The following is a 23,974-nucleotide window of genomic DNA, read 5'->3' on the forward strand; positions in this document are numbered from 1 at the left end:
TTGACATTTTGAATTGCACCTAAAACCCAAAACGAAAATATCCTCTTTGCAGATAAAATGTATTTCTTTTCTCATTGATTTACTAGGAAGCCGATTGATGTCCAAATGAAATACACACAATCTCAATTAGAATGCAAATTGAATTGTCTTTCATTTTGGATAAAGTTCAATTCCATCAAGCTTTACCTACGCGGCAAGGTGGTTAGCGGAGAAAAAAGTCTGTCGTGGGTTTGTTTTCTTTTTTTTCTCTATTTTGGCTTGAAGTTTACTTTTACTTTTTCGCATACAAATAAAGAATAAACTGCTACTGAAAACATCACTTTCTCATCGCTCTTCCAACTACACTCATGTAAAACAAGCCACAAGAGCCAATTGTGACTTGTGTCAGTCAACACCTTAAAAGCGATGACTACGTTCGTAGCATTTAATGAATGGAAATGACAACAAGCCGGGGTCAAATGTCTTAATTAAAAGGCCATTGTAAAAATGAAACAGTAGCGGTGGCTCTTGGTTTTTATTTCATTTTAAAAATTTTTAATGACATACAAGTTGACGTTCCAAGCCGAAATGGGAACTGTGCTTAGAGGACAGATTATTATTTTTTGTATATAATTTATTGATTGCTTGCTTGCTTTTTAAAAACAAATATTGACTAAGCAATCAATTGGATTGTGACAACATCTCATCGAAATAGGAAACTCAAAATTAAGACACATAATTTTTTATCGTGATGCAACACACGGGAACGGGAAGTCATAAGCTAAGCACTCATGTCTGGGAAACTTTCAAATAGAAGTATGCATTTAATATTGCTGAATAATTTTCAATGTTTTTTTTTTTCTCCGATCTTTTATGGTTTCATTCAAGCACACATAATTTCCATACAACAGTTATTATGGGCTTGTACATTTGAATTAAATATGTCTAAGGAAGAACATTCCACTGATGGCTGACGAACGACTACGACGACGGATTGGCTATTGCAAAGCAAATGAAGTGTAACTATTTCGCTTTGGATTTCATGTGAAACAGTAGTACCTCACGCTGGGGTGGGCATGGAATAAAAAAAAAAAAAAAAAACTATCCAGCTAGAACCAGTTGCTCGGATGATATAATAATAATAATAATTATTATTATTGGAATTCCAGTGAGAGAAACATGGTGTAGAAAAGAAGACGCGATAAAAAAAGTGCACATAGAAATTTTAAATAAAATAAATTGCTGCATTGGTTCAATGATAAACAATAAATGCATTCGATTGATTGTAGAATGTTCAGCACTTAAATACAAATGAATCATTAACCATCATTAGTGTAAGCCTACGTGATGTTCTTATTTAAAATTGACTGAGAGATCGATGAAAAAAACAATTCTTTGCAACTTAATAAATTGACAAATTACTTGAATGGTAGTTAAAGTAAACAAAACCTGAAAAATGCATTCTGGTCAGGTATCACATTCAGTACCTGTTGTGTTAAAGGGTGTGTTTTTGATTAGCAAAAATTGAGTGATCAAGAAATTATGATGATGAAGTAGAGTCCAATGGTTATAATAAATTGAAGTGTCTGTATGACGCTAGGTATTTTATATGAAACCTGAACGAGTTATACAAAATAGAAGCATTTTAAAGCATCCGATTGGTTTAAGTTGTGTATGTATAGAAACGAATTGTATCAAGATTCGAGGTCAAGGGCTTGACCTAAACTTCTTAGATGGTAATTAAGGACAAATTCCAATTTGCTTTTTTAACCCGAAACAGGTTAACGGCTGCGAGGATTTTTATATTTTGATAATACACAGCCTTCGTAATTCTATTTTAGCAAACATAGCACTGACTGCCTTGATACTACAGATATAGCACTTAGGTTTCGGTTAAGGTCAACAAAATTGAACTGCCAAAAGCTGCAGAACAACTCAGATGTTTGAAAAATTAATATTATAAATAACGCAATGTTGTTGTACTTAGACTTGAAAAAATTGCTTTAAAAAAATGATTCAAAATTTGCGAATTCGATATTGCTCTTAGTTGATTTTCCCTCTAACTCGAATTTTACCATTTTCAATGGAAACCTTTAAGAGAAAAAATATAAAACTTACTTGAATTTCTCTCCAACTCGAACGAATTTTCGTGCATCGGAAAATTGGACTTAGAAGGAATCGAATGTATTAGTCTAGTACCAGCCACAGCCATGTCTGGAAAAACCAAAAGGTGTTATGATTATCTAAAGCCAAGTCATAGAAGTTTGGTAATGTTTAGAAAAAAAATTTTGAGTAGGTGATTTGTCAAATCTTCCAAAAAATTTGGACATTTTGCAATGAGACAAGCTAAAACACCTTAATTATAAAATCATCCAAAATTACATTTTTGAGCAAATTGATGTAATGTCAAATCGAGTAAAATGTGAGAAAGCGAAAAAGAAGCTAACACCTTATGTCGCTGGCTGAAAATTATAAAGTTGTACGTCTACACACTTTTGTACTAAAAAACTCGTACATTTTTCTAATTTTCAGCTATCGATTTATTAAGTTTCGAATTTGGTCAGGATTATTTGTATTATTTTTTAAATGTTCCATATACGCCATAGTGACCCGTTTAAGTTTAAATGTTAAACCATTTGATGTTTATTGAGCATTTTTTTTAAAACTATTTTAAAGTTATATAAATTGATACATACATACATATTAATCACCAATTTTTTAATTTCGCTGTTCTAAGAGAAAAATCTTTAATAAATATTTCACTTTGAAATTGTTCTTATAATAAAATACATATTAGTTCAAACTGTCTTGAGGAGCAGTACTGTGGCTATTTTTCGCATTCTAAATTATCGTTATGTTGATTCTCGATTCGAGTTTACATTTTTTTTTAAAGAATTCTAAACTTTCAGTAATTAAATTCAAAATTAGCTAGAATAAATCAGGGGAACGATTGACTCTGAGACGCAGTAGTTAAAATTATTTATTAATTCATATTGAAACAAAATCCACAAAAGTAACAAAATATATGTAAGAAGCTTTTTAAATTTTAATAATACTCACTCAGCTGCAACTATTAATTATATTTTAATTAATACAGTACATTTGCCGTTGATGATGATCATTAATTATCTCGTTTCTATTATAGAGTTCACAAACGTCACATAAAGTTTTCGATAATTTTATCATTTTAAGAAGCTTTTAGTCATAAAAAATTAAACTAATTTGAATAAGATTTATTATGTAAATATATAAATGCTGTACAATATTGTATGTATTACAGTAACACACAAAAATAGCTTCATTTGTCAAGAATACTAAATAAGAAGAAATGAAGAAATGTTAAGACTTTTGACAGGACCAGTAACACTGAATATTTTGTGTGGTTTGAAATTATTTCCTATATTACGTGTGCAAAGTTTAATCAAAATAGTTAGAGCCGTTTTTGAGTTACTTAGTATAACTTAAAAAATTTGTATGGGAGGTACACTTTATAAAAAAAACTTTTATAAAAAAACAGATGGACGCACGGACGGAATTGCGAGACCAACTTTTTCGGAATTCTCCATCATTGTAATGTCGGTTTTGATTTAAACCAAAAATTTTTTTTTCGACACGAAACCAACAATTGCCCTTTAGTGCAAGTAAAAATTTTAGAATACCTATATGCATCTATTTCTAATTAAAGCAAAAATTAACAGACTTTATATTTTTATAACTTATTATTGCAAATCAGAGATAAACATTTAATTTTGAAATCTTTGGCAAGAATCAAAATAAATACTCTCCTGTTCATGAATTGGAATAAATTTTCAATTTTGTTATTCAAGTCATTTTTCCACAGTGCAGGTTTTATCTGTTCTATTGCTTCATATGCACAGTGTCCGACAAAATTCTTCGTTCGATGCACAAATTTCATTACCTAGAGACCTAGACACTTTTTAAGAGATTATTGCTTATTATGACCTATTACCTGCGGTAAATTGTGGGTCCCTGTCATTTTATACAAATTAACTCTATTTTTAATCTACAATTAATTAAAAAAAAGTAAGCCATGCAGTCATGAAAAATCCCTGATTTGTTTCATTAAGGCCCAATTTATTGACTCTCCATTAAACTTAAATCGCCATTAAAAAAGGTAATTTTAAAATTAAAAACCAATTTCGTTTAATTCAGACTCTTTTAAGGATTTTTTTGAAGTTTGGCATCATTAACTAATTGAGCATTAAATTTAAAAGTCGTTTTAGTTAAAACACCAAATTCGACCTTTTAAGAGGGATTTTTAGAGTAAATGGAGGTTTTAAAAAGAATTTCTATTTATTCACTCTCCATTAGTGTCAAATGTCATATCATTTATTGTTTAATTATTATTTTATTTGAAAAATGTCAAATGAGCTAAAGAAATAAAGAAAAAACATCACAACTATGAATAAAAGTCCAGACTAGAATTTTTTTGAAGGTATACAATACACATATGCATTTGTACCATAAATAAGTAACACATTATATAAAATGACTGTGGCTCGCCAGAAATTCTATCATTGTTATCTATGGGTAGAGACAACACTTCATTTAAGATTTTTAATAGACACAAAAGTCAAAGAAATTAATGCATTTCTTGTCTACTTCGCACAGATAGTACTAGATCTACTAGATTATATTCTCCACTTCAAAACTAATCAGGTGCTGCATAATATAAGCATCTCAAAACATTGCAATTGACGCCATGAGAAGAAGAGATCTAAAGCTCACCGCTGGACTTAACTCCTTCTTCTTCTCATAGCTTCAATTGTAGGTTCTCGAGCATTTTCGCCTGGCGTTTTTAGCTGCAAAATACTTACGGGCCATAGTTTTTATGGTTTTTCTTCAAATTCAAATCTATTTGATTTGACAAAATTGTAGCTTTTGACAGATTGTTTTTCAAAAAAAATAAAAAATCCCTAGGATATTTTTAACAGAGTTTTAAATTTAAAGTTTCCATTAAAAGTAAGGACTTTAAGGTCCAATTTATTCACACTCCATTAAATTTAAAGTCGCCATTAAAAAAGGGAAATTTTAAAATTTGTATGCGATTTGACAGTTTTATAATTTTTAATGGAGCCTTTAAAAATAATGGAGAGTGAATAAATTGGGCCTAACTAAAGAAGAGTGAATTAAATGAATTTTTAATGATGTATACTTAAAGGCGTCAATAGTTTAACAAGGCCGTTAACTAAAGCGATAAATATCAAAATTTAATGGAGGCTCAATAAATTGGCCCTAAGTTCTGGCGTTTTTATCTCAAGCGTTGTTTTTTAAAATCCAATTAAATTTTTTCTGTATGAATTATTCGTAGGCGATAAATTACTGCTGCTCTTCATAACCACCCACTTTTAACCCACACCTCAATTGTTTAAAGTTTAAACTCGTACAATTAAATAAAAAACATTACACATACAAAAAATATGAAAAATAACTTTTCACTTATTTCTTATTTGCAGTACAAAAAGCTAAGGGTTTATTGACCAAGGGCAAAAATGGCACAAACAATTGCTTCGTCACAATTGCACTGGGCAAAGAGAAATATCAAACATCGGTCAAGGAAAAAGCCACTGAGAACGTTGACTGGCATGAAGAATGTGAATTGTAAGTGAAAAAATAAAAAAAAAAAAAATATAAATAAATCGATTATTATTATTTTCATTTTTTTTAGAAAAATTCCAGACCAAGGTAACAGAGCTGAACTCATCCTGACTTGTTTGCATCGTAACAATCTCAGTATAGATGAGTTTTTGGGTCAAGTAACGCTTCCTCTCAACGAAATGGATGTTTATGATCGTCCTCGATCCAAATGGTTTAAACTCGAAAGTAAGCCTGGCAAAGAGAAAAAGAAAGAACGAGGCGAGTTAGAAGCCCGAATAACATTCATAGTGAAATCAGGCTCATTGACAGATCTGAGCAAGAAAGAAAAACACAAGTCTTCCATTGGACAGCTAGCAAATTCTGTTGGTGGTAGTCTGCTTAGTATTGGCACAATTGAGAAACGTAAAGGTATTAAAAAGTTTGCCAAATCTTTGGGTTCAAAAATGCACTTGAACGGAAAGAAAAAGAATAAAGACGCTATGGAAGGTGATGTTGATTCAACAAGTGGAAGTTTTGCTAGTATTGGAACACCAAACAGTAATCCTGGCCTCAGAAGATATGGGCAACGTGTTGGTGAAGCAGATCCAGGAGTTATAAGTGAGGATGAAGATGAGTTTGTTTTTGATACTCTATCCCATAAGAGCTCGGGCAGTTCATTAAACATTCGTGGCACACAATCATATCAGCGAAATGGTCCATCGCCATTGGTTTCCAAGGAAGTTGACACAAGCTTCTATACTCAACAACAACAAAATTCATCGCCGCCTTCCAAGCCTCCACGTAATCAAAACGATCAGAAGCTCGATGAATGGGAGTCGAAACTTTATGGAAAGCATCTTGATATCGGTAGTACGGATTCGTTAAAACGTCGCTCTTGGGAAAACTCCAGAGTTCCACTGCCAGCAAATAATGAAGAACTATCACTGCGAGAAGCAGAAGTAGTTGAAAAGATTACAGAAGACACAAAAACATCACAACCAATCACAAAATCATCGCCACCGCCGCCGATTCCAGTTGTATATGAAAAACCAAGTTTGGAATTTGAAATGGATGAAAGTACTCATCCATCGACTGCTCCAAATACACCTGTTTTTAAGTCAAAGTCCAAAGAAAGCCTTAGGGATAACAGTCCATATAGGGGAGCAGATGATTTACCAATTGCAATGCCCAGAAGCTCAACCATGGAATGTTTGACCGATAATAATAATTCCATTTCAGCGCATACTAAAGAAATGGATGCAAGCAAAGAAAAGACTGAGAAAAAACAGCGTTTTAGTAAATTTAAATATTTTAATAAAAGAGGTATATTGAATGAATTAATATTATTATTGTCGGGAATTTAGGTAAAATAATTTTTATATTTTTAGATAAACACGATTCACAAGATGAACTTTCAAGCAGCCCTAAGGTTAGCGAAAGAATTATTATTGGGCATGAAAAGTCACAAACTCCACGTTTAGAGGTATCAGCTGCTTTAGCTAAGAAATACGAGGGGAAATCTAGAGAGGTAAGTCGTGAATCTAAATTTATGTTTATTTACATTACATTTAAAATTTTTGTTTTTCAGGAACTTATGCTCCTAGCCAATGGAATGGAACATGAGGCTCTTATACAACGCCAACGAGTTAAGGAACTTGAAGATTATCTTGATAATTTATTACTAAGAGTTATGGAAACTCATCCAAAAATTTTACAAAATCCTTACTCTCGCACTACATCAACTAAAAGGTGAGATCATTGTGAAAGTATTAATACAAAATAACTATTATATACATAGGATATTATTAAATTTCTTGTATAAAATATTTGAAATTGCATGACACTTTTCGTTTGAAAAAAAGTGTACTTTAAAAAAATATAATAGCTAATCATCAATGTAATATAGAAAATTTTTACAGAATAGTATAGGAAGGGGTTTCACATAAATCTTTTACTCTCACACTTAAGTTTTTAAAAGTAATATTGTACAGAAGTGTACGTAAAAAAAAAAATTAAAAAGGTTTACTATTATAAATACTATTTAAATTTTTTTGAAATCTCCGAACATCATTTCAAATATTCTTATTATATTTTCATAATATAATTCGATCTGAAAGCTGTTGGAATTTTTTTTATTCATGAAACACTACTACATATTTGTCATAATTAAAATTTTGATCTTTAAAAACCAGCTTTAGTATGTTCATTCAATTATTAGATCTAATATCAATATGGCCAATATTTTGTATACTTTTTTAATAATAAATATCTAATTTGTAAAAAAAAGATGCACAATGATACTTGATCCAATGCAACTAGACTCTAAAACAACTGGAACCACTAATTACAAATAAATACTTGGTCACACATTCAGTATGAACGTGGTAAGGTTAAGATATTTTAAATTAACTTTTGTTTTGTATATTAATGCTAGTAACAGTTTAAATGATGTAGATGTTGAATACATTCTTGAACTAAGGTTTTAGTTAGATGAAGCTTTTTTCTACCAAACTGTTCTTAGTATCGTTCTTAGGTTTGATAGGCTTGTAACAAAAGGAAACTTTATTTTGGTGAGGTTTTCCTAGGTCTTTTCTAGATATGGACTACACTTCTACAATTGTGTTGTCCCCTATTGAAATGTGCAACGCTTAGTGTTGCTCGGCCAGAACTATGTCTCTTTCTTTTATGAAAGCATTTTCTTTGCTTTTTCGAAACGTTCATTCAATTCACGTTTTCGTGAACTACCTACTATAAAAATTTCTGATTCGTGTTTTTTTAAGTTCATCATTAGATTACACAAGTATACAAGATTTTTGGTGCCGAGACCAAACTATACTTTTTCAAAGGTATTCGGTGTGCTGAACTCGAACTCGAAGTCAGAAATTCATTTATTAAAGTCGATAGAAGAAAATTCAGCATCGAAACCTGGTTTTTCCAAGCAGGAACAACATAGTGTTTTGTATTTGCTCTAAATTATCTAAGGAACTGCAAGCAGCATGGAAGATGCAAATTCTTTTTCCAGTTCGCACATTGTTTTGTTGCAGAGAACAACTTTAGACTAACAACAAATTATTAAATGAGAGCAAATATCATTCACATCCGTTGGAATTTGGTAAACACAGTTTATATGTACATTAGTAAAATTCTTCATTTGTTTTATGAAAATAAAATTCAATCAATAGCTCTGTTTAAATTGTATCGCTTATCAATGGATTTGATAACCACTCAGGAATTTTATTTATATTTTTTTGTATCTTGTTTTTAGATTATGTTACTAATGCTGCGGTAGATAAAGTAATAAATATTTTTTAAGTGTACAGTTTTAAAATTTCTTGTATATTTTATTTAAATTAAAATACCCAAATTATCGGTTTAATATTCTATACATTCAAACCATTATTTGGTGTCTTTAATAGTTTTAAGAGCTTCATCATGAACGGTTATTAAAAATTAACAATTTTGCGGTCTATGACGAAGGAGGATTAAGCTAAGAACATTCGTCAAGTAAGAAACAAAAAATTAATTCATTCTGGTGTTGGGTTGATTTTAAAACAAACAACAAATGATAACTAATATTTAAAATATTATAAAACTTAGAAACTAGGTATATCAAAAAATTATTCAAAACTATACAAATTTGCTTTTATTTTCAGTGGATAATTCAGGACCAACACAAAGCTGTTATCATATACCAGAAGTTGCCTTCACAAAGTGCTTTTTTTTTACATAAATAAACTTAACAAACAAAAAATATATAAAACATATCGAAAATAAAATAATAATAAAAAAAAATTGTTGAAATAATTATTATTAAACACTAAATATAATTGCTATTTATAAGTCAATACTAAATTAATCCCAAATTTAATTATTTATTTTTTAAATTGCATTTTAATTAATGAATTTTTTTTAGAATAAGTCAAAAGTATTTTATTTCTCAAAACCATCACCGTTTTTTTTAATTAATTTATAAAATTAGTTTCCACAGTATTTTAAATGGAAATTTTTGGGTTCTGGGCAAGAATAGTAACAACAACATCCACAAAACAATGTACCTAGATTCTTAAAGCTTTTAAAATAAATTTTTAATTTACATAGTACTAAGATTTTTAAGCTAAAACATTCTTTATTTATGTTTATTTAGTTAAATAAAACAAAATTTAATAAAAATTGTTAAAATATAAATTGTATTTTTTGTATTGAAAATTTTAAAAATGTTTAATGTTTGGGTTGAAATTAATCTTACATGGAAGTCTATGAATAAAAAGTTGAAGAAAAATCGATTCAAAGAAATCCTAGAATATGGAAGTAAGTATGAAACTATAAAAAAATTTGTTTGTATTAATATTTAACATTTTAATTTCAGCTAAACTAATTGATTTTGTAAATTTTTAAATTACATATAATTTCTTAATTAAGAAAACAAAAGAATACAAGTTCAAGAAAGACTGAAAACATTTTGAGAAGAATCAATTTTTGAGATTTTGAAAAGCGAACGATATTCTATAACCTAAACAATTCTGAAAAAGGTAAGAAAATTTTGTCTTTATCGTCGAACTTGAACTTAATCACTCTATTACACATGGCATTTGAACTAAAACTTCAAGAAAACGTCTTGCTCTAGGAGCGTCAATTTGTGGTGAAGTAAAAATTTAACTTCACAGTTCTCTCTAATCCTAACGCTTCTTCCCTATGAAACGATAATTATTGAAATTTAAACCTAAATATTGGCTCCCAGATCATAACGATTTAGTAAAAACAATATAGGGATAAATATTATTTTGTGTCTGCGATTAACTTTTCATCAAGATTTAAGTTTTAACTTGCTTCATAGGGCAAGTACTGGTTTCGTACCGAAAAAAAATTGAGGATGAGTCTGAAAAAGTGGTTCTTGCAATTTTGTCCGTCCGTCTGTGCGTCCATCTGTACACATTTCCACAGCCTATACGGGTGGACGGATTTTCTTCAAATTTGGTACAGATGATTACAAATACAAATTTTTCAAGTTATAGCAAATTACTCGAAAATGGCTCTAACGATTTTGATTAAACTCACTTGCGAATATTTCTGCTTTCAAATTACGAAAAACTTCCCTGGAAAAAATTATCCACGAGTGATACTTTGAGAAGGGAATATTTCTGCTTTCAAATTACGAAAAACTTCCCTGGAAAAAATTATCCACGAGTGATACTTTGAGAAGGGAATTTTTTTCGTGGTAGCAAAATTCCCAAAATGGAAGGTTGTGGAGAATTTCTTTTTCGAGATAAGGCTGAATGTTGAAAATACCGTCAAGTAACTTAAAGTCCGCGAAAGGTACTTTTGCTATGAAAAAAAAAACACTCGCATCAATGCAGAACTATCCTTTGTCAATTGCGATTGGCTTTCTTCTCATGAATAAAAACTAAAATTAAAAATTTTGAAGAAAAGATTAAAATTAGCATGAAAATTACAAGCATCAGAATGAACAATTCTGTGGTCTGACAAATATTGGTAGAAATGGATCTCTTTGATATGTAGGATGGCCTGCCAGACCAACGAAGAATAAAACTGACCGTTGACTATTCATAGTTTAATACATAGAATGTTTTGCTTATCTCTATTCAAAAAGCATATTTGTTTTGCATATCAAATTTGGAATTGAATCGATATTGTAAGCTATCATGTTGATTGAATGCATGTCATTAATAGCTGCATTCCTTTGGGAATATTTATCTACAGCTAAGTACTTAAAGTTGCTTTGAACTACTTTTTCAATACAGCAAAAGTAGTTCAAAGTAGTTTTAAGTACTTAGCAGTAGATAAATGTTTTCAAAGGAACGCAGCTAATATTTAACATTGCAGAGTTGCCAAATGTATAAATGTAATTCAAATCATTAAAGCTTTGCATTTAAAAAGTTAACCTCCAACAAAAGGACAGACCACAGAAAAGATTGAATTCATCCTCGCATGGCAACAAAATCATTGTGGTCATCATAACCCATCTGAACAAACATTATAAAAAATAATTGATATCGAACTAGAAACATCCTGAAACCTTAGACCAATTTAATCAACATTTGTCAAGCCATTGTCAAGTCAAGGTACAACATGTGCCAAGAAGATATTGAAAACGAATCCGAACATTTAAATGGTATCTTACTACAGGTATAAAATGATATTCAAAATTAGAAATTAAAAAAATTAATCCATATGTCCTAATTTTTTTAGTTTCACTTTCTGATGGAAAAAATGGATAACCTTTTATAAGGCTACAAAAAAAGAAACAGTCAATGTCCTCAGTCCCTAATGCTGCAGTATTTCTAGTCTGTTAGATTTATATTCGGAGTATATAAGATGTGAATGTAAATCTAATTCTACAAAAATCAAACCCACCCAAAAGAACCAAAAAATATCATCCACGATCTAAAATTTCCACAACAACCTTCATCCCGAACCCACGTATCACGATCAAGAATCACGAAATCGTGATTTGCTTACGATGATGATGAAGATAGTGGATTGCTGTTTAACAAAAAAAAAACTTCATCAACTATCACACTCGTTCGGAAAAAATTCAAGAGTCCAACTAAACATTAAGAGAAACCAAATCAACTAAGAGAGATACAAAAACTGATGAAATTATTGGGAGTAAACCCAAGTCCCACACTGCCCATGCCCATGCAGCTATAGTAAAAGCAGAAATTCGGAAATTTTCATTGTATACAGTTTCTGTAGAAGCGTGGCTGTTCGGCAGTGGAATTGAATTGACTGAATAGAATAGGATGCCGATCAGCGTTGTTCCTGGAAAATAAATATAAGGGGCCACTTTCGGGGCCATTTCAACATTTTAGGGGCCATTTCATTTTTCATGCAAAAGTTTTTTTTTAAAACACATGCCAAAACACATAAACTAGGTATATTTTGTTTATTTAATTATTTTTTCTGATAAGTTAAACACAAACTAAAGATATACATAAGTAGGTATTATAGTCTATAGATACAAGTAAGCAGTGTTGCCGTTGGGAAACTCAAAACGGTCGCTAAAAAGGGTCACTAAATAATAATAGTCTAATAAAAAGAAGGTAATAGAAAAACTTAAAGCTGAAACACAATCACGCTTTGCCGTCGATTTTGACAACTGCGAAAAGTTCAACTATAGGAAATCTGTGTATCCTCACACAATGACGCTTTTCTTACGTACGCTTTTTTTGACAAACGTAAGGAAACGTAAGAAAGCGAGCAAAAGTTCAACCAGACTGAACTTTTGCTCGCTTTCTGACATTTAACAGACATAGTTACAGTCGCTCACATTATTATTGCGCCAAATGTGAATAAAAAAAAAAATTATTGCAAAACTATGTGTGTTTTTTAATTTCTCTATATAGATTTTGCACAAAAAAACGACATAGAGATATTTTAAATCAAAACAATTTACGTATTAAAAACAAAAAAAATTTAATGATGTTTTAGACTGAGTTTTATTGTTAAAAACAATATATTTTGATTGGTTTTGTTTTTATAACTATAGGATTAAAGAATAAACAAATTTCTATGCATTTTTTAAACACATTAATATCCTTTTTCATTTTTCCACAATTAAATCAAGATAAAGACTTGGCCCAATAATTTTATGAGTGACTGTGTTTTTTTTTATTTGACAGCAGATTTTATGTTGCAATCAGCTGTTCAAAGTCAAAGTGACAGAAGCGCGCTTTGAGGATTTCTCAACGTAACGCAACGAAGCGACGCCCTGAAGAGTGATTGTGTTTCAGCTTTTAAGCCCTGGTCTTTGGATCATTTCATCACCAAATGGCGAATTCCGCAATGTTGGAAAACTGTAATTGATCTATATCTCGCAGCCTATTGGTTTGACCGAATAAGTTATTTGATCCAAATCCAAACTGTTTCTTCTATGTTAGATATAACTTTATAAATAAAGTCCCCAAATTTTTTTTTATGAAGATCGAACAACCGGGGCTTCCGAACTACCGAACAAGGCCAGAAAAATTGGTTCTTAAAAATCTAATATATCTAATTTATTTTGGATTTTATTAAATGTTTTTGTTTTTTTTTTGGCCATAAACTTTTATAAATCATTTTAGTCTTTTTCCCAATGAAATAAAAATATCAATCAGGTTTAAACTAGATATAAAGATAAAGGAAAACAAATATCATTTGTCGTCCTTTCTCTTCAGTAAATGCGTTCGCGAAATATTTTGACAATCGATCTTTAGTCGATAACTACTAAAAAAATCATCAAGTTGTTAATTCAACTAATTTATTTTGTAAAAATGCATGTATTAATTAAAGAATTTCATTAAATGGGGCCATTTGCTGTTGGCCCTGGGCACGGGGCCAAAATATAAATTCTTGGGCCAAATGGCCCAATTGGGCACATTTGCACAACGCTGATGCCGATTCCGATGCACAAGTATATGGCTGGCATGGTGAACAATTTCTAACGTCAACGTCGTCAGTATCACAGTAAACGTGAACGAATCAAGGTCCGCGCGACGTTACACGCAACGAACAAAAATAAATCCATTTCTCATTTTTTTTTTTTTTTTAATTTAATTTTTATAATTTTTTTTTGTATTTTTAAACTGTAAGTTCCTTTTCGTTAAACAGATTTATTTATGTTCACTGTCCAGATTGTGTACATAAGTGGGGTGGTGGGGGAGAAAAAAAGAGAGAGAGAGAGAGAGTGATGTGCGTTTGACAAGAGAACCAACAAAAACCGAGTGAAATTTCTACGTTCGCCCTTTTTTATTATTTTCGAAAACCATTTAAATGAATGACTGCCATTGTTTCTGTTTTCTATCTTTTTTGTCGGTTATATGGAAATAATATAGTGAAACAAATTAACACACGAAAAATAAAATAAGAAAAAAAGAAAATAAATTTTCCACAAAAACGAGAGTTGTTAGAAAATTCTATATATCATAGGATGCACGATTTGCGTGTAAACAGAGCATTCTATTGATAAAAATTGAGTGATATGAGATAAATTTGTCGTTACATAATAATACAAAAAAGGAAGTAGACAATATCAATATATTGTGGATATACTTCCAAGTTCCAATTTATGCATCAAATGTGTCTCTGTTGTGATGCTGTTGAAAAATACTATTTAAAAGCTTTAGCATATAGTGCATCCATATATAAAGTGGACGGATGAGTGGATATAAAGAATATAAACGGGCAATCATCAGTATCTCAAAATATGCGGACTTTTCAAATAATTTACCTTAACGATTCGGGACTTTGGTGATGAACGTTTCCAGTTTTTTTTGTTCATTTTGTCGATCTGATCGGAAAATTCTCGATTTTCATTCGAATTCCATTATGCGATTCAGAGCGTAAAGTAATTTTTTCTATTTTTATAAATCAACAACTACGAATACGAACTCTTTTGCTTTCTTATACATTTTTGAAATTCTTATACGAGTTTGTTCGTCTTGATCGTTGTCGTCGTCGTCTCGTGCCTCCTATCTCCTCGCCCAACCTCCCCATTTATACTCTTGTACCTATCAATCGTTTGATGGATTGTATTTTTTAATGAAAGAGAAGTACCTTCTTCTGTATACCAAGATGCAAGCAGATGCATCTTTTAGTTTTATTTTTTTTATTTTATATGTTTTTTGTATAATTCGATTCGGCTTTTTTTCAAGTAACTGATCTTGTTTTGTATGCAATTTATAGTTCGTCGAATGTATAAACAACTTCCCGCTGTTTTTCTTCCTTTCTGTGTGTCTCTCAATCTACTATAAAAAATTAAAAACGAAGCAAAAAAATAATAAAAAATGAAGTAAAGAAAAACAAAAACGAAAGAACAAATAAGGAAAATGCATAAACCATAAAGAAATATAGCAAAAAAAAACAACAACAACAACAACAAAATTCACTTCTCGGCTTAACCCACGACAAAAGTGCAATTTCTTTCTTCTTCCAAAAAGAAACGACGAGGAAGTTTCTTCAGATCGAAGATCCATGCATTCGGATAAGATCGATGATGATGATGCTGCACCAACCCACGACCAAAAGACACAAAAAGGTTCGTATTGTATTTGTATTATATTCTTGTAACATTCATTCGCATTCAACTCCTTTAGATACTTTTTTTTTTGGCATATGTTGAGATTATGTTTATTTTAAAACATTCATTATTGTGGGCAGAGAAAAGATAACTTGTTAAATGGATCGAATATATACGAGTTTTACCTGAGGTCTTAGTGAATTTATCCCTTTTTGCCTTTGTCACTTACAAAAAAAAAAAAAACATGCAACAAGCGCCCCGTAACTTAACAATAAGTGGTTTCAAGTGGTGGTTGTTTTTATAAAAGGCGGCTTTAAAAGTATTTTGTTCTTTTGCAAATATATTATACAAAAACAGGTTTTTATTGTTTTCATCAGTTGTAATGGAACTTGGGATTCTTTAAATAGGTAGGATGGAATATTTTTACCTAACTATGGATAGTAGATAGAAAGTATACTGAATTGCAGTGGGAGATTATGAAGTAATTTATTAGCATAATGCACAATAGATAGGTTTTCTAATAGGAAAAATAAAACTTGTTTTTGGAATTGACGTTGGTAGATAGAGTCCCTCGAATGAGTTGCACGTAGGTTATTACGTAGGAATTATTGTAGGCATAGGATACATTTAATTTTAAGATGAGTGTTTATATTTTAATTCTAAACCGTCTAGACCTTAAAAATTAAAACTAAGCATTTAATAACGTGATTTCTTGAATTGTTTGATTTCAATTTTAAATAGATATCTCTAAAGGCAATTTTACCTAAGTATTTCTAAAGGCTCTAACAACTGCAAGGGGTATGTAACTATGTACCCTTTACACTGTTCTATTAACTCAATCGGTCTGATAGGGTTTATTTGTTGTAATGCACTTGCTTCCTTATTGTGTTTGGCAATGGATTTTTTTTCAAATTATCAGTCAATGTCCTTGACATACTCTAATCTTTTAAGATTACTCATCATTATAAATTAAGAATATTGAATATTATTCAATTTGGTATCTAATCTTAAATGATAACGTTGCATCTGCATTGAGTAACCGATAAGGTCCTTTACGTGTCACGTCAGTGTCAAGGGTCCGTTCTCTACCACACATATGGGTTCTTGCAACAAAAATCCAACGTCATTTCCAAAAAAAATGTTATTAATTTTTTTTTAAATATTTAACAGCGCCATTTAGTGGTTACAAATTATTTTCAATATTCGTTTAAAAACTATATTGGGAGCATAGAAAACAATATTTATCAGGGTTACATATTAGAAGACAACACAAATATTTTGACTGATTAACATGTCAATTTATATTCATTGCACAGAGAAAAAAAAAATAACTTTTTAATATTTAAAACCGGGGTAACTATTTTAAGTAGGTAGTCATTATTGACTATTAGAAAGTCATTATTGACTTTTTCAATAGTCACATATAACTTTTTAAATAATTAAAATTGACTATTTAATAGTTAATTTGGAGTTAATAGTTAAAAGCAAAAATAACTTTTTTTAAAACTATTTTATGTTTTAAAAGTTAAAACGTCGCCTTTTTTAAACAGATCAATGAAACGTAGACTGTTCAAAAAATCAATTGTTTTGAACAAAAACATAGAAATATGTTAAAAAATATCGACTTTTGTGATAAACTTTGTTCGAAATAAATGATAAAAATATTGAAACCCTGAAGCTAAATATCAAAATCAATTCTCGGCGTGAAATATCTGAACGAAACAAACTGAAAAGGTTATTTTTCACGTGCCTTAACTATGGAGTTATTTGTATTATGTATGTATTAATTTTTAAGGGCAACAAGGAATTTTATTTGAGAACTTACTTGACACTGTGTACAAATTTTAAATAAAATTCTGTTAATTGCCAAAACGAACCCTAAAGACCAGTTTCACTTTACCTAGTGTAAGTAGCACTTAAGTTCAAACTGCCTAATCGACATGAGATTAAGTATTTACTAAGAAATATGTCCTAAGTAGACAATGGGTTCAGGCATTTAAATGTCAGTGTTAGAGTCAACAGTCAAGTACAAAGATGGTGAGGAAGTGCAAAATTTAACACAAAATGTGGCATTTCTTTTTTTTTTTATTACTGGTCACTTAAGTGTCACTTAGGCCCATTTGCTGAAACGGAACTTAAATCTTTATGTGAAACATAAACCCTTAAGTTCTACATAATCGAACACGAACTTCAAATTGTGTCATAAGATCCTCTAAGTTTAACATAAGTTAGGGGCAAGAAATAGTAGAACATAAGGATTTTATGTTCCACATAAAAAATTTTAACTGAACAAAAAGCCATAACATCCCTTAAATGATTTTGTCCATAAAATTAACATCTGTTATTAGTTTAAGAATGGTAAACTTACTTTAAAACATGTTTACCATGGTAAAATTGGCCTCATAAATGTTTATAGAAGTGTTTATCAATTTTCTGTCACTTATTGTGACACACAAACACATTTACAAAAAAATTCCTTCACATATGTAAATTATTTTTGTTTTTCAAATCAAACACTTTCACTATATTTAACCATTATCTGCAATAAAAAACCACAAAATTCTAAAATTGCTGAAAAATTTCAGCTTAATTGCTCAAAAAAAAATTAAATTAACTGACGTTTATATCGATTTGACATTTAAATTTGAAGTTCTCAGCGATTTCACGCATGAAAGTAAAACATTGCTAGGTTGAACATAAATATTTTTTAGAAACTTCGAATAAACTAAGTTAAACATAAAAGCTATGTTCGACCTAGCTATGTTTCAAATTTATGATCGGTATGAACAAATGGGCCTTAGTGCAGTGTGAAACTTTCCTAAGTGTCACTGTTTTTATGTACATAACTGGGCTCATTATTATCTTACTTATTTATGTGAGGGATCAGTTTGACAATGAGTTTGGGACCTTAAATTAAAAAAAAAAACTTTAGAAGGCTCATCGAAATCTCAAAAATATTGTGCATAAGAACTTTTTTTAAGGGAATGTAAGGAAAAGAATGAGTGATTTATTTTAAATGGGTCTATTGGCAAAAGTTACCCGTTTTGCATTTAAACTCATTCTCTTAAATAAGCTTTTTATGTATAGTTAGTGAGTTTTGTTTGTCAACCGACCATATACATTTTTCCGTAATATGTTCTTTTTTTTATCAAAATCAAAAGTCTGAAATTAGTATTTGGTTTAAAAAAAACATTAGTTATGTATATGGACCTCTTAGATTTGAAATATCATAGATTTCTATTTCTTTGGGAGAGTTGATAATTTCATATGGGTTAAAACATAGCTTTTTGAGATTGAGTAGTTTTGCAACAAAAAAAAATTAACGGTGATGTTTTTGACCTGTTAATATTTAAGTACGTATTTCAAAAACGTGACTTACCAGTGCAATACATATCTACAAAATTAATCTTCACATAGTGTAATGGAAGCAAAATTAGTGGACTTAATAACTATTTGAAAAATCAATTGTTTACGAGTTGTGGCTTAGATATTAACAAAAATTTACTATAAGTCATAATTTTGCAGACAAAATTTGAATAATTTAAAAGTTAATAAGTTGTTTTTTTATTACGCACGGGCTAAACGGGACAAGAAAAACGCAGTTGGGGCTAAGCAATTTACATGTGAAATGCAACAAAACCTTAGCGCCTAGGGCTTAGCTGAAATTAATAACAATAGTGCAATTTTTATTAGATTCATAATATGTACATACTTATAAATCGTTTGATAGTTTGATCAAGCTTATCAGACGGACAACTAAAATTAAAAAAAAAAATGAAACAATAAGCTATAAAAACAAAATCTGTTTTTATAGCTATTAAAATTGTCATTTCTATTAGATATTACCTTGATGTAATATATTTAAGCAAGTATATTTATACTGAAGTATGCACATTTATAAACCCAGTAACGATCACATTCCATAGATTCTGTAACCCATTCCGGCCGTCAACAATCAGTTGTCATTTAGATTCATATAACCACGCCACCTGAATACTAACTCATTAGCAATCAACAATGTTCGCCAACGTCGTCAAACTTGGACTGGGACTGAGTACTCTCCTGACGACTATAAGATCATCTTTAAAGAAATAAAAAAAAAAAAAACAACAACAACAATACATAATAATCAAGCTTCTTCCTCAAGCATGCTTATTTTTTTATTTTTTTTGTTTAAAAGTTCACGGAGAAAGTTTATAATAAAAATAATAAATAATTGTTTACAACTGAACAAAATTTAATAGTTAGTTGGTAGGCATATTATGTTTTCTTATAAACAAACCCACTTAATTGAACCAAAACTGGCGTTCCTTTACAGGGTGTTTCTTTTTTTTTTAACTATGTATAGTTTAAAATTGTCGTAATAAAATAATATTAGTGCATTTGGGAATTCAGTTTAATGTTCTGTATTGGATATTATTCTTGAAAAGCAAGTCCTCAGGTCAAAAAAACCGGCACTTTTTTCTAAAGACCTTCCAAGAATGGTAGTATTATCGAGGTATCCATTCTGAAGACATTTTTTCACAATTTTTTCAAATTCGAATATTCTACAGAATATTACGCGACAAATTATTACTATATTTATTAAAGAAAATTAACGGAAAAACCATTTTTCCGAACGCATTCTGTTCTGAAATTGTTTTCGAACAAATAACTCCGAAGTGTAAAAATCTTGGATTTTGACAGCAACTTGTTGAAAAAAACTAAGTGAGGACTGAGAAGGATGCATTCGCAATCATGGGATCAGAAGTAAACAGGCGGTCTATTTAGTAAAACTATAATCCTTTAAAATGATATGTCACGCGATTACGTATAACAAGGATACAAGGATCCATTTAATTCAAGAATAACCGTTAATATTAACTTTCGTTTATTTGACCTTGCCTCTCTCGTTTTCCATAATTGTTTTTTTGTGAAGATTAATGATTATGGTTTACCCGTTTCATAACGAGCCTGGTAATAACCGTGTTTTCGTTGGAATTATGCAAAGCTTTCCTTATGGTATGGAACATCCATAGTTTCAAATTGTTCCGAATCATTTATCCCAATGCATTTTTAGTGAAATAAAAAAGATACTGACTGTATTTGAAGTTTCACAAGAACTCGGTACAAATGCAAAATCAGCTTTATTGTAATGTCGATTTTCATTTGAAACAGTGATTTTTGTATCAAATCCCATGATGTCATGGGTGGGGATTGCCAAGATATTTACTTTAATTTGTTACGTACACAGGTACACTGCTCACTGCCGGTAAATAGAATAGGTTTAGGTACCCTTTGAACGACAAAGAGTCAAATTTTTCAACTTCAAAACAAAGAAAAATATTCTGATGCAAGTTCAAGAAAATGCCTTTTTCGTGACTTATATATAAGAAAAAGACAGTTTCAAATCTATTTTCATAAAGAAAATGACTCAAGACGGAAAATCAAGGTCAATCTTATCAAAATATAGAATATCTCTCCAAACCATTACTTTGATCTAATGGATCTGATGTTCGTCCAAAAGTAGTAAGTCCCTTCCCAAAAAAGTAATACTGAAAATCATCCTGTCATGTACAGATTAAATTGTATTCCTCCGAAAGCACACCCAGGCTGTTAATATTAACTGATGTATCACTTTTAGAAACTTAACCTATTTTTTTTTTCTTTGTGGTTTTAACGGAGTTTCCTCTGGGATTTTCATGTGATCTAGCTTTGGAATCCTTTTGTTAATCATTCTACAGTTCAAAGACTAAGCGTACTTTTAGGGTAAGATTTAATTTAAGATGCTCACAAGGAAGAATCGAATGGTCGATTTTCTCTTAATTTTGAGGCCATTTTCCCTTAGTTTCATATTTTTTGAAAAAATGCGTCATGTAAAAATAAGAGAACACTTATTTTTTTTCGATAGGAGTTTTTAAAACCATAATTGCTTAAAATTTCCGCACCGTGCGCAGAATTAGAGGTATGTACTTTTCTGAAATGGTCAATTATTCATATTCCTTTGAGGAATCAACTGTCTTTCCAATGCTCCAAAAAATTAATGTTTTAAATATATTCCACATTTGAAAGTTGACATTCCGAAGTGGAATTTTTTTTTTATGTAAAAACACAGTTTTTTTCGCCGGTAACACTGGTCGGCAATGAAAACAGCATGAACCAAATCAAAATTTCACTGGCACGTCACCTTTTTGAAATATTTGAATATTTACAGATAAAAACGCGTTTTTTGGGTACATTTGACGCCGAATTATGTCACCGTTAATTTTTTTTTTCCAGAACAACTTATGCAATCTCAAAACGCCATATAAAAACTTCCTAAAGGTACATATTTTTATTGTTTTTTTTATAGTAATGAATGGCTTTTTGAACCAAAATCCAGTTTGCGTCTTCTGATTTGGGCTTAAAAATAGCAACATATTACGGAAAAATATATACTTTTGACTAAACAACAAAAAGATTTTGAGGCTTTATAGCGAAAATAGTTATGAGTACCTATAGCCAAAAACTTGCGTGATAGAATAAATCTGTAAGCAGTTTTGAATTCAGCACACTCACTCGAGCCAATTCAAACCACCTAAATAAGTTCTTGCTCCCAACTTCTTTTTGTTTTTTGCCGACCAGTGTAATCGTTGGTGTGGGACATCCTTAATTCTGAAGCACACTTGAACGACACTTAATATTAATTTGAGACCCAAACATAATGTACAACTCGCTCTTAAGTGCCTTGCAGACAAGTCGCGAAGTGTGTCTGATCTGGTGGCTAATTTTTACAATTTTCTATTTGCCAAGTTCGAGGTCAAACTGTAAAGATGCATTTTGCCGCCTCTTATGTTCAAATATTTGATCAACATTTATCAATGTTCAGCAATAACAAAGAAGTTGAAGGTAAAAATTTGACCTAAAGGGTTGCTTTCCCATCAAATATTAACCAAAACAAAATTGTCAGTACAAAAAGAAACACCCTATTGCAAATAGCATTATTATTTATAATGTTGACTGAGGGTAAGCAAATCATCGCACAAAAGTGCGTCTATCCCGCTCCCGCTCTACTTGTTTTCTGTTTTCTACGGGCGGATAGGCACAATTAAACTATTAACATATGCAACTCTATGTTAGCTACATCGTGCTTTGCTTTTTATTATAAATTAAATTATGTAGAGCTACAAAACATACCTACCACAATATTCTAAGAAAAAAATGTAAGAATTTCTTGATTATATTATTGGCAAAAATCACAACTTTAAAGTCTCTATATATTGTGAATGAAAAATAGAAAGAGAAAGAACTAAAGCACATGCATTCTTGTGGGTAAATCTGAGCTGATTAATAGGAATAAATGACATTGCACCCATGAGGGTCATAAATCTAAAAAAATTATCATCCCCAAAAATTTACCACCACCATACAAATACACGGCCGGCAATATGGTCTCTCTAAGAGCTACTAAAGCCCGATGATGATGATTCCCCGTTAAACTAAACTAAGTTTGATGTGTTATTCAATTGAATTTCATTTGGGTGCTTGGCTACGTCATAATAAGCCTGAAACTGTTGCTATTGAGTATGTATATATGAATATGCGACAACCCTAATTTCATTTTTCCCGTCGTCGTCGTCGTGTCGTATTGTTTTTTTTTTTTATTTTCATTTTTTTTTTAACAACTCAGAGGTCAAAAATTTACGAAAATTACGCACGTAACTTGCAGCACCATCATCAGAGGCAGTGGCAGTCTCCTCTTCCACATCAAATCCAATGAGTGGCAAATGGCAACATTGAGTACATTTCTGTTAATAATCTAACGATAATTATCATAACATACTTCAACGCAACATACTTCCGTTTCGGAACGTACGGAACGGTATGGTTGTGTACGAGAGAGTACATAGAGCTTCAGCGTGGCCGCGGCCGGTCTACGCGATTCGATACGGGTGTACATGATCGCCATTCTAGCCAATTTGCCTGGTTTAGGTGAGTCCAATTGGACAACAGCAGCAAATGCATGCACCTCTTTATACTGTGTCGTCGCGGTCGCCATCGCAATCGCCATCAACATCACCATAAAAAAAAAATATTATAAGCACGACAACAACGAACGATGCTAAAAAGGGGGAACTAGCTTCAAATAGAAGCGGGAAGTCAACAGGAAGAAATATTTAATTAAAATTACCGCGCGTGTTCCATAGATCGAGCGAAGAACGAATCGAATCGAAAAAAAGCGGGATAGCAATAGACCAAGAGCACAACACACCCAGGAACGGATACAAATGGGAGGTGTTGGGCATTTGGGTGTTTGTAAAAAAATATCCTATTGAAGTTTCAATGCAGTTCACTATTCGGTGAAGAATTTGACATTCGTGTAGTGCGGTTTCAAAAAGGTATTTGTACGTTACAGTAAACGTA

General features: G+C 30.9%; 3 protein-coding genes across 5 annotated transcripts in view; 2 read left to right on the forward strand and 1 right to left on the reverse strand.

Moving 5' to 3' along the window:
• Positions 1-9,762, forward strand: part of LOC129908650 (rab11 family-interacting protein 1) — a 37,717-nt gene extending 27,955 nt beyond the window's left edge. The window contains exons 3-8 of one of the 2 annotated variants that reach the window (XR_008771309.1): positions 5,457-5,601; positions 5,669-6,900; positions 6,966-7,105; positions 7,166-7,326; positions 8,994-9,081; positions 9,231-9,762. Coding sequence is in view for 1 of the 2 variants with exons in the window: in XM_055985304.1 (XP_055841279.1) it covers positions 5,457-5,601; positions 5,669-6,900; positions 6,966-7,105; positions 7,166-7,326; positions 9,231-9,237 (1,685 nt within the window). In the remaining variant the exon portion in view is untranslated. The remainder of the gene's footprint in view (positions 1-5,456; positions 5,602-5,668; positions 6,901-6,965; positions 7,106-7,165; positions 7,327-8,993; positions 9,082-9,230) is intronic. The other variant, XM_055985304.1, reaches the window with a different exon arrangement.
• Positions 1-23,974, reverse strand: part of LOC129908658 (UPF0729 protein CG18508) — a 67,643-nt gene that overhangs the window by 10,581 nt on the left and 33,088 nt on the right. Inside the window, exons 1-2 of one of the 2 annotated variants that reach the window (XM_055985315.1) lie at positions 14,804-14,821; positions 2,098-2,193 (exon numbers count right to left, since the gene is read on the reverse strand). In XM_055985315.1, coding sequence (XP_055841290.1) covers positions 2,098-2,191 — 94 coding nt within the window. In that variant the 5' untranslated portion in view covers positions 2,192-2,193; positions 14,804-14,821. Of the gene's footprint in view, positions 1-2,097; positions 2,194-14,803; positions 14,822-23,974 lie in introns of those variants that run through there. The other variant, XM_055985314.1, reaches the window with a different exon arrangement.
• LOC129908656 (tumor necrosis factor receptor superfamily member wengen) overlaps positions 14,041-23,974 on the forward strand; it is a 33,430-nt gene continuing 23,496 nt past the window's right edge. Inside the window, exons 1-2 of the mRNA XM_055985311.1 lie at positions 14,041-14,161; positions 15,259-15,610. Of these exons, the coding sequence (XP_055841286.1) occupies positions 15,566-15,610 (45 nt within the window). The 5' untranslated portion in view covers positions 14,041-14,161; positions 15,259-15,565. The remainder of the gene's footprint in view (positions 14,162-15,258; positions 15,611-23,974) is intronic.

Source organism: Episyrphus balteatus, chromosome 2, assembly GCF_945859705.1.
Source record: "Episyrphus balteatus chromosome 2, idEpiBalt1.1, whole genome shotgun sequence".
Taxonomy (NCBI): Eukaryota; Metazoa; Arthropoda; class Insecta; order Diptera; family Syrphidae; genus Episyrphus; species Episyrphus balteatus.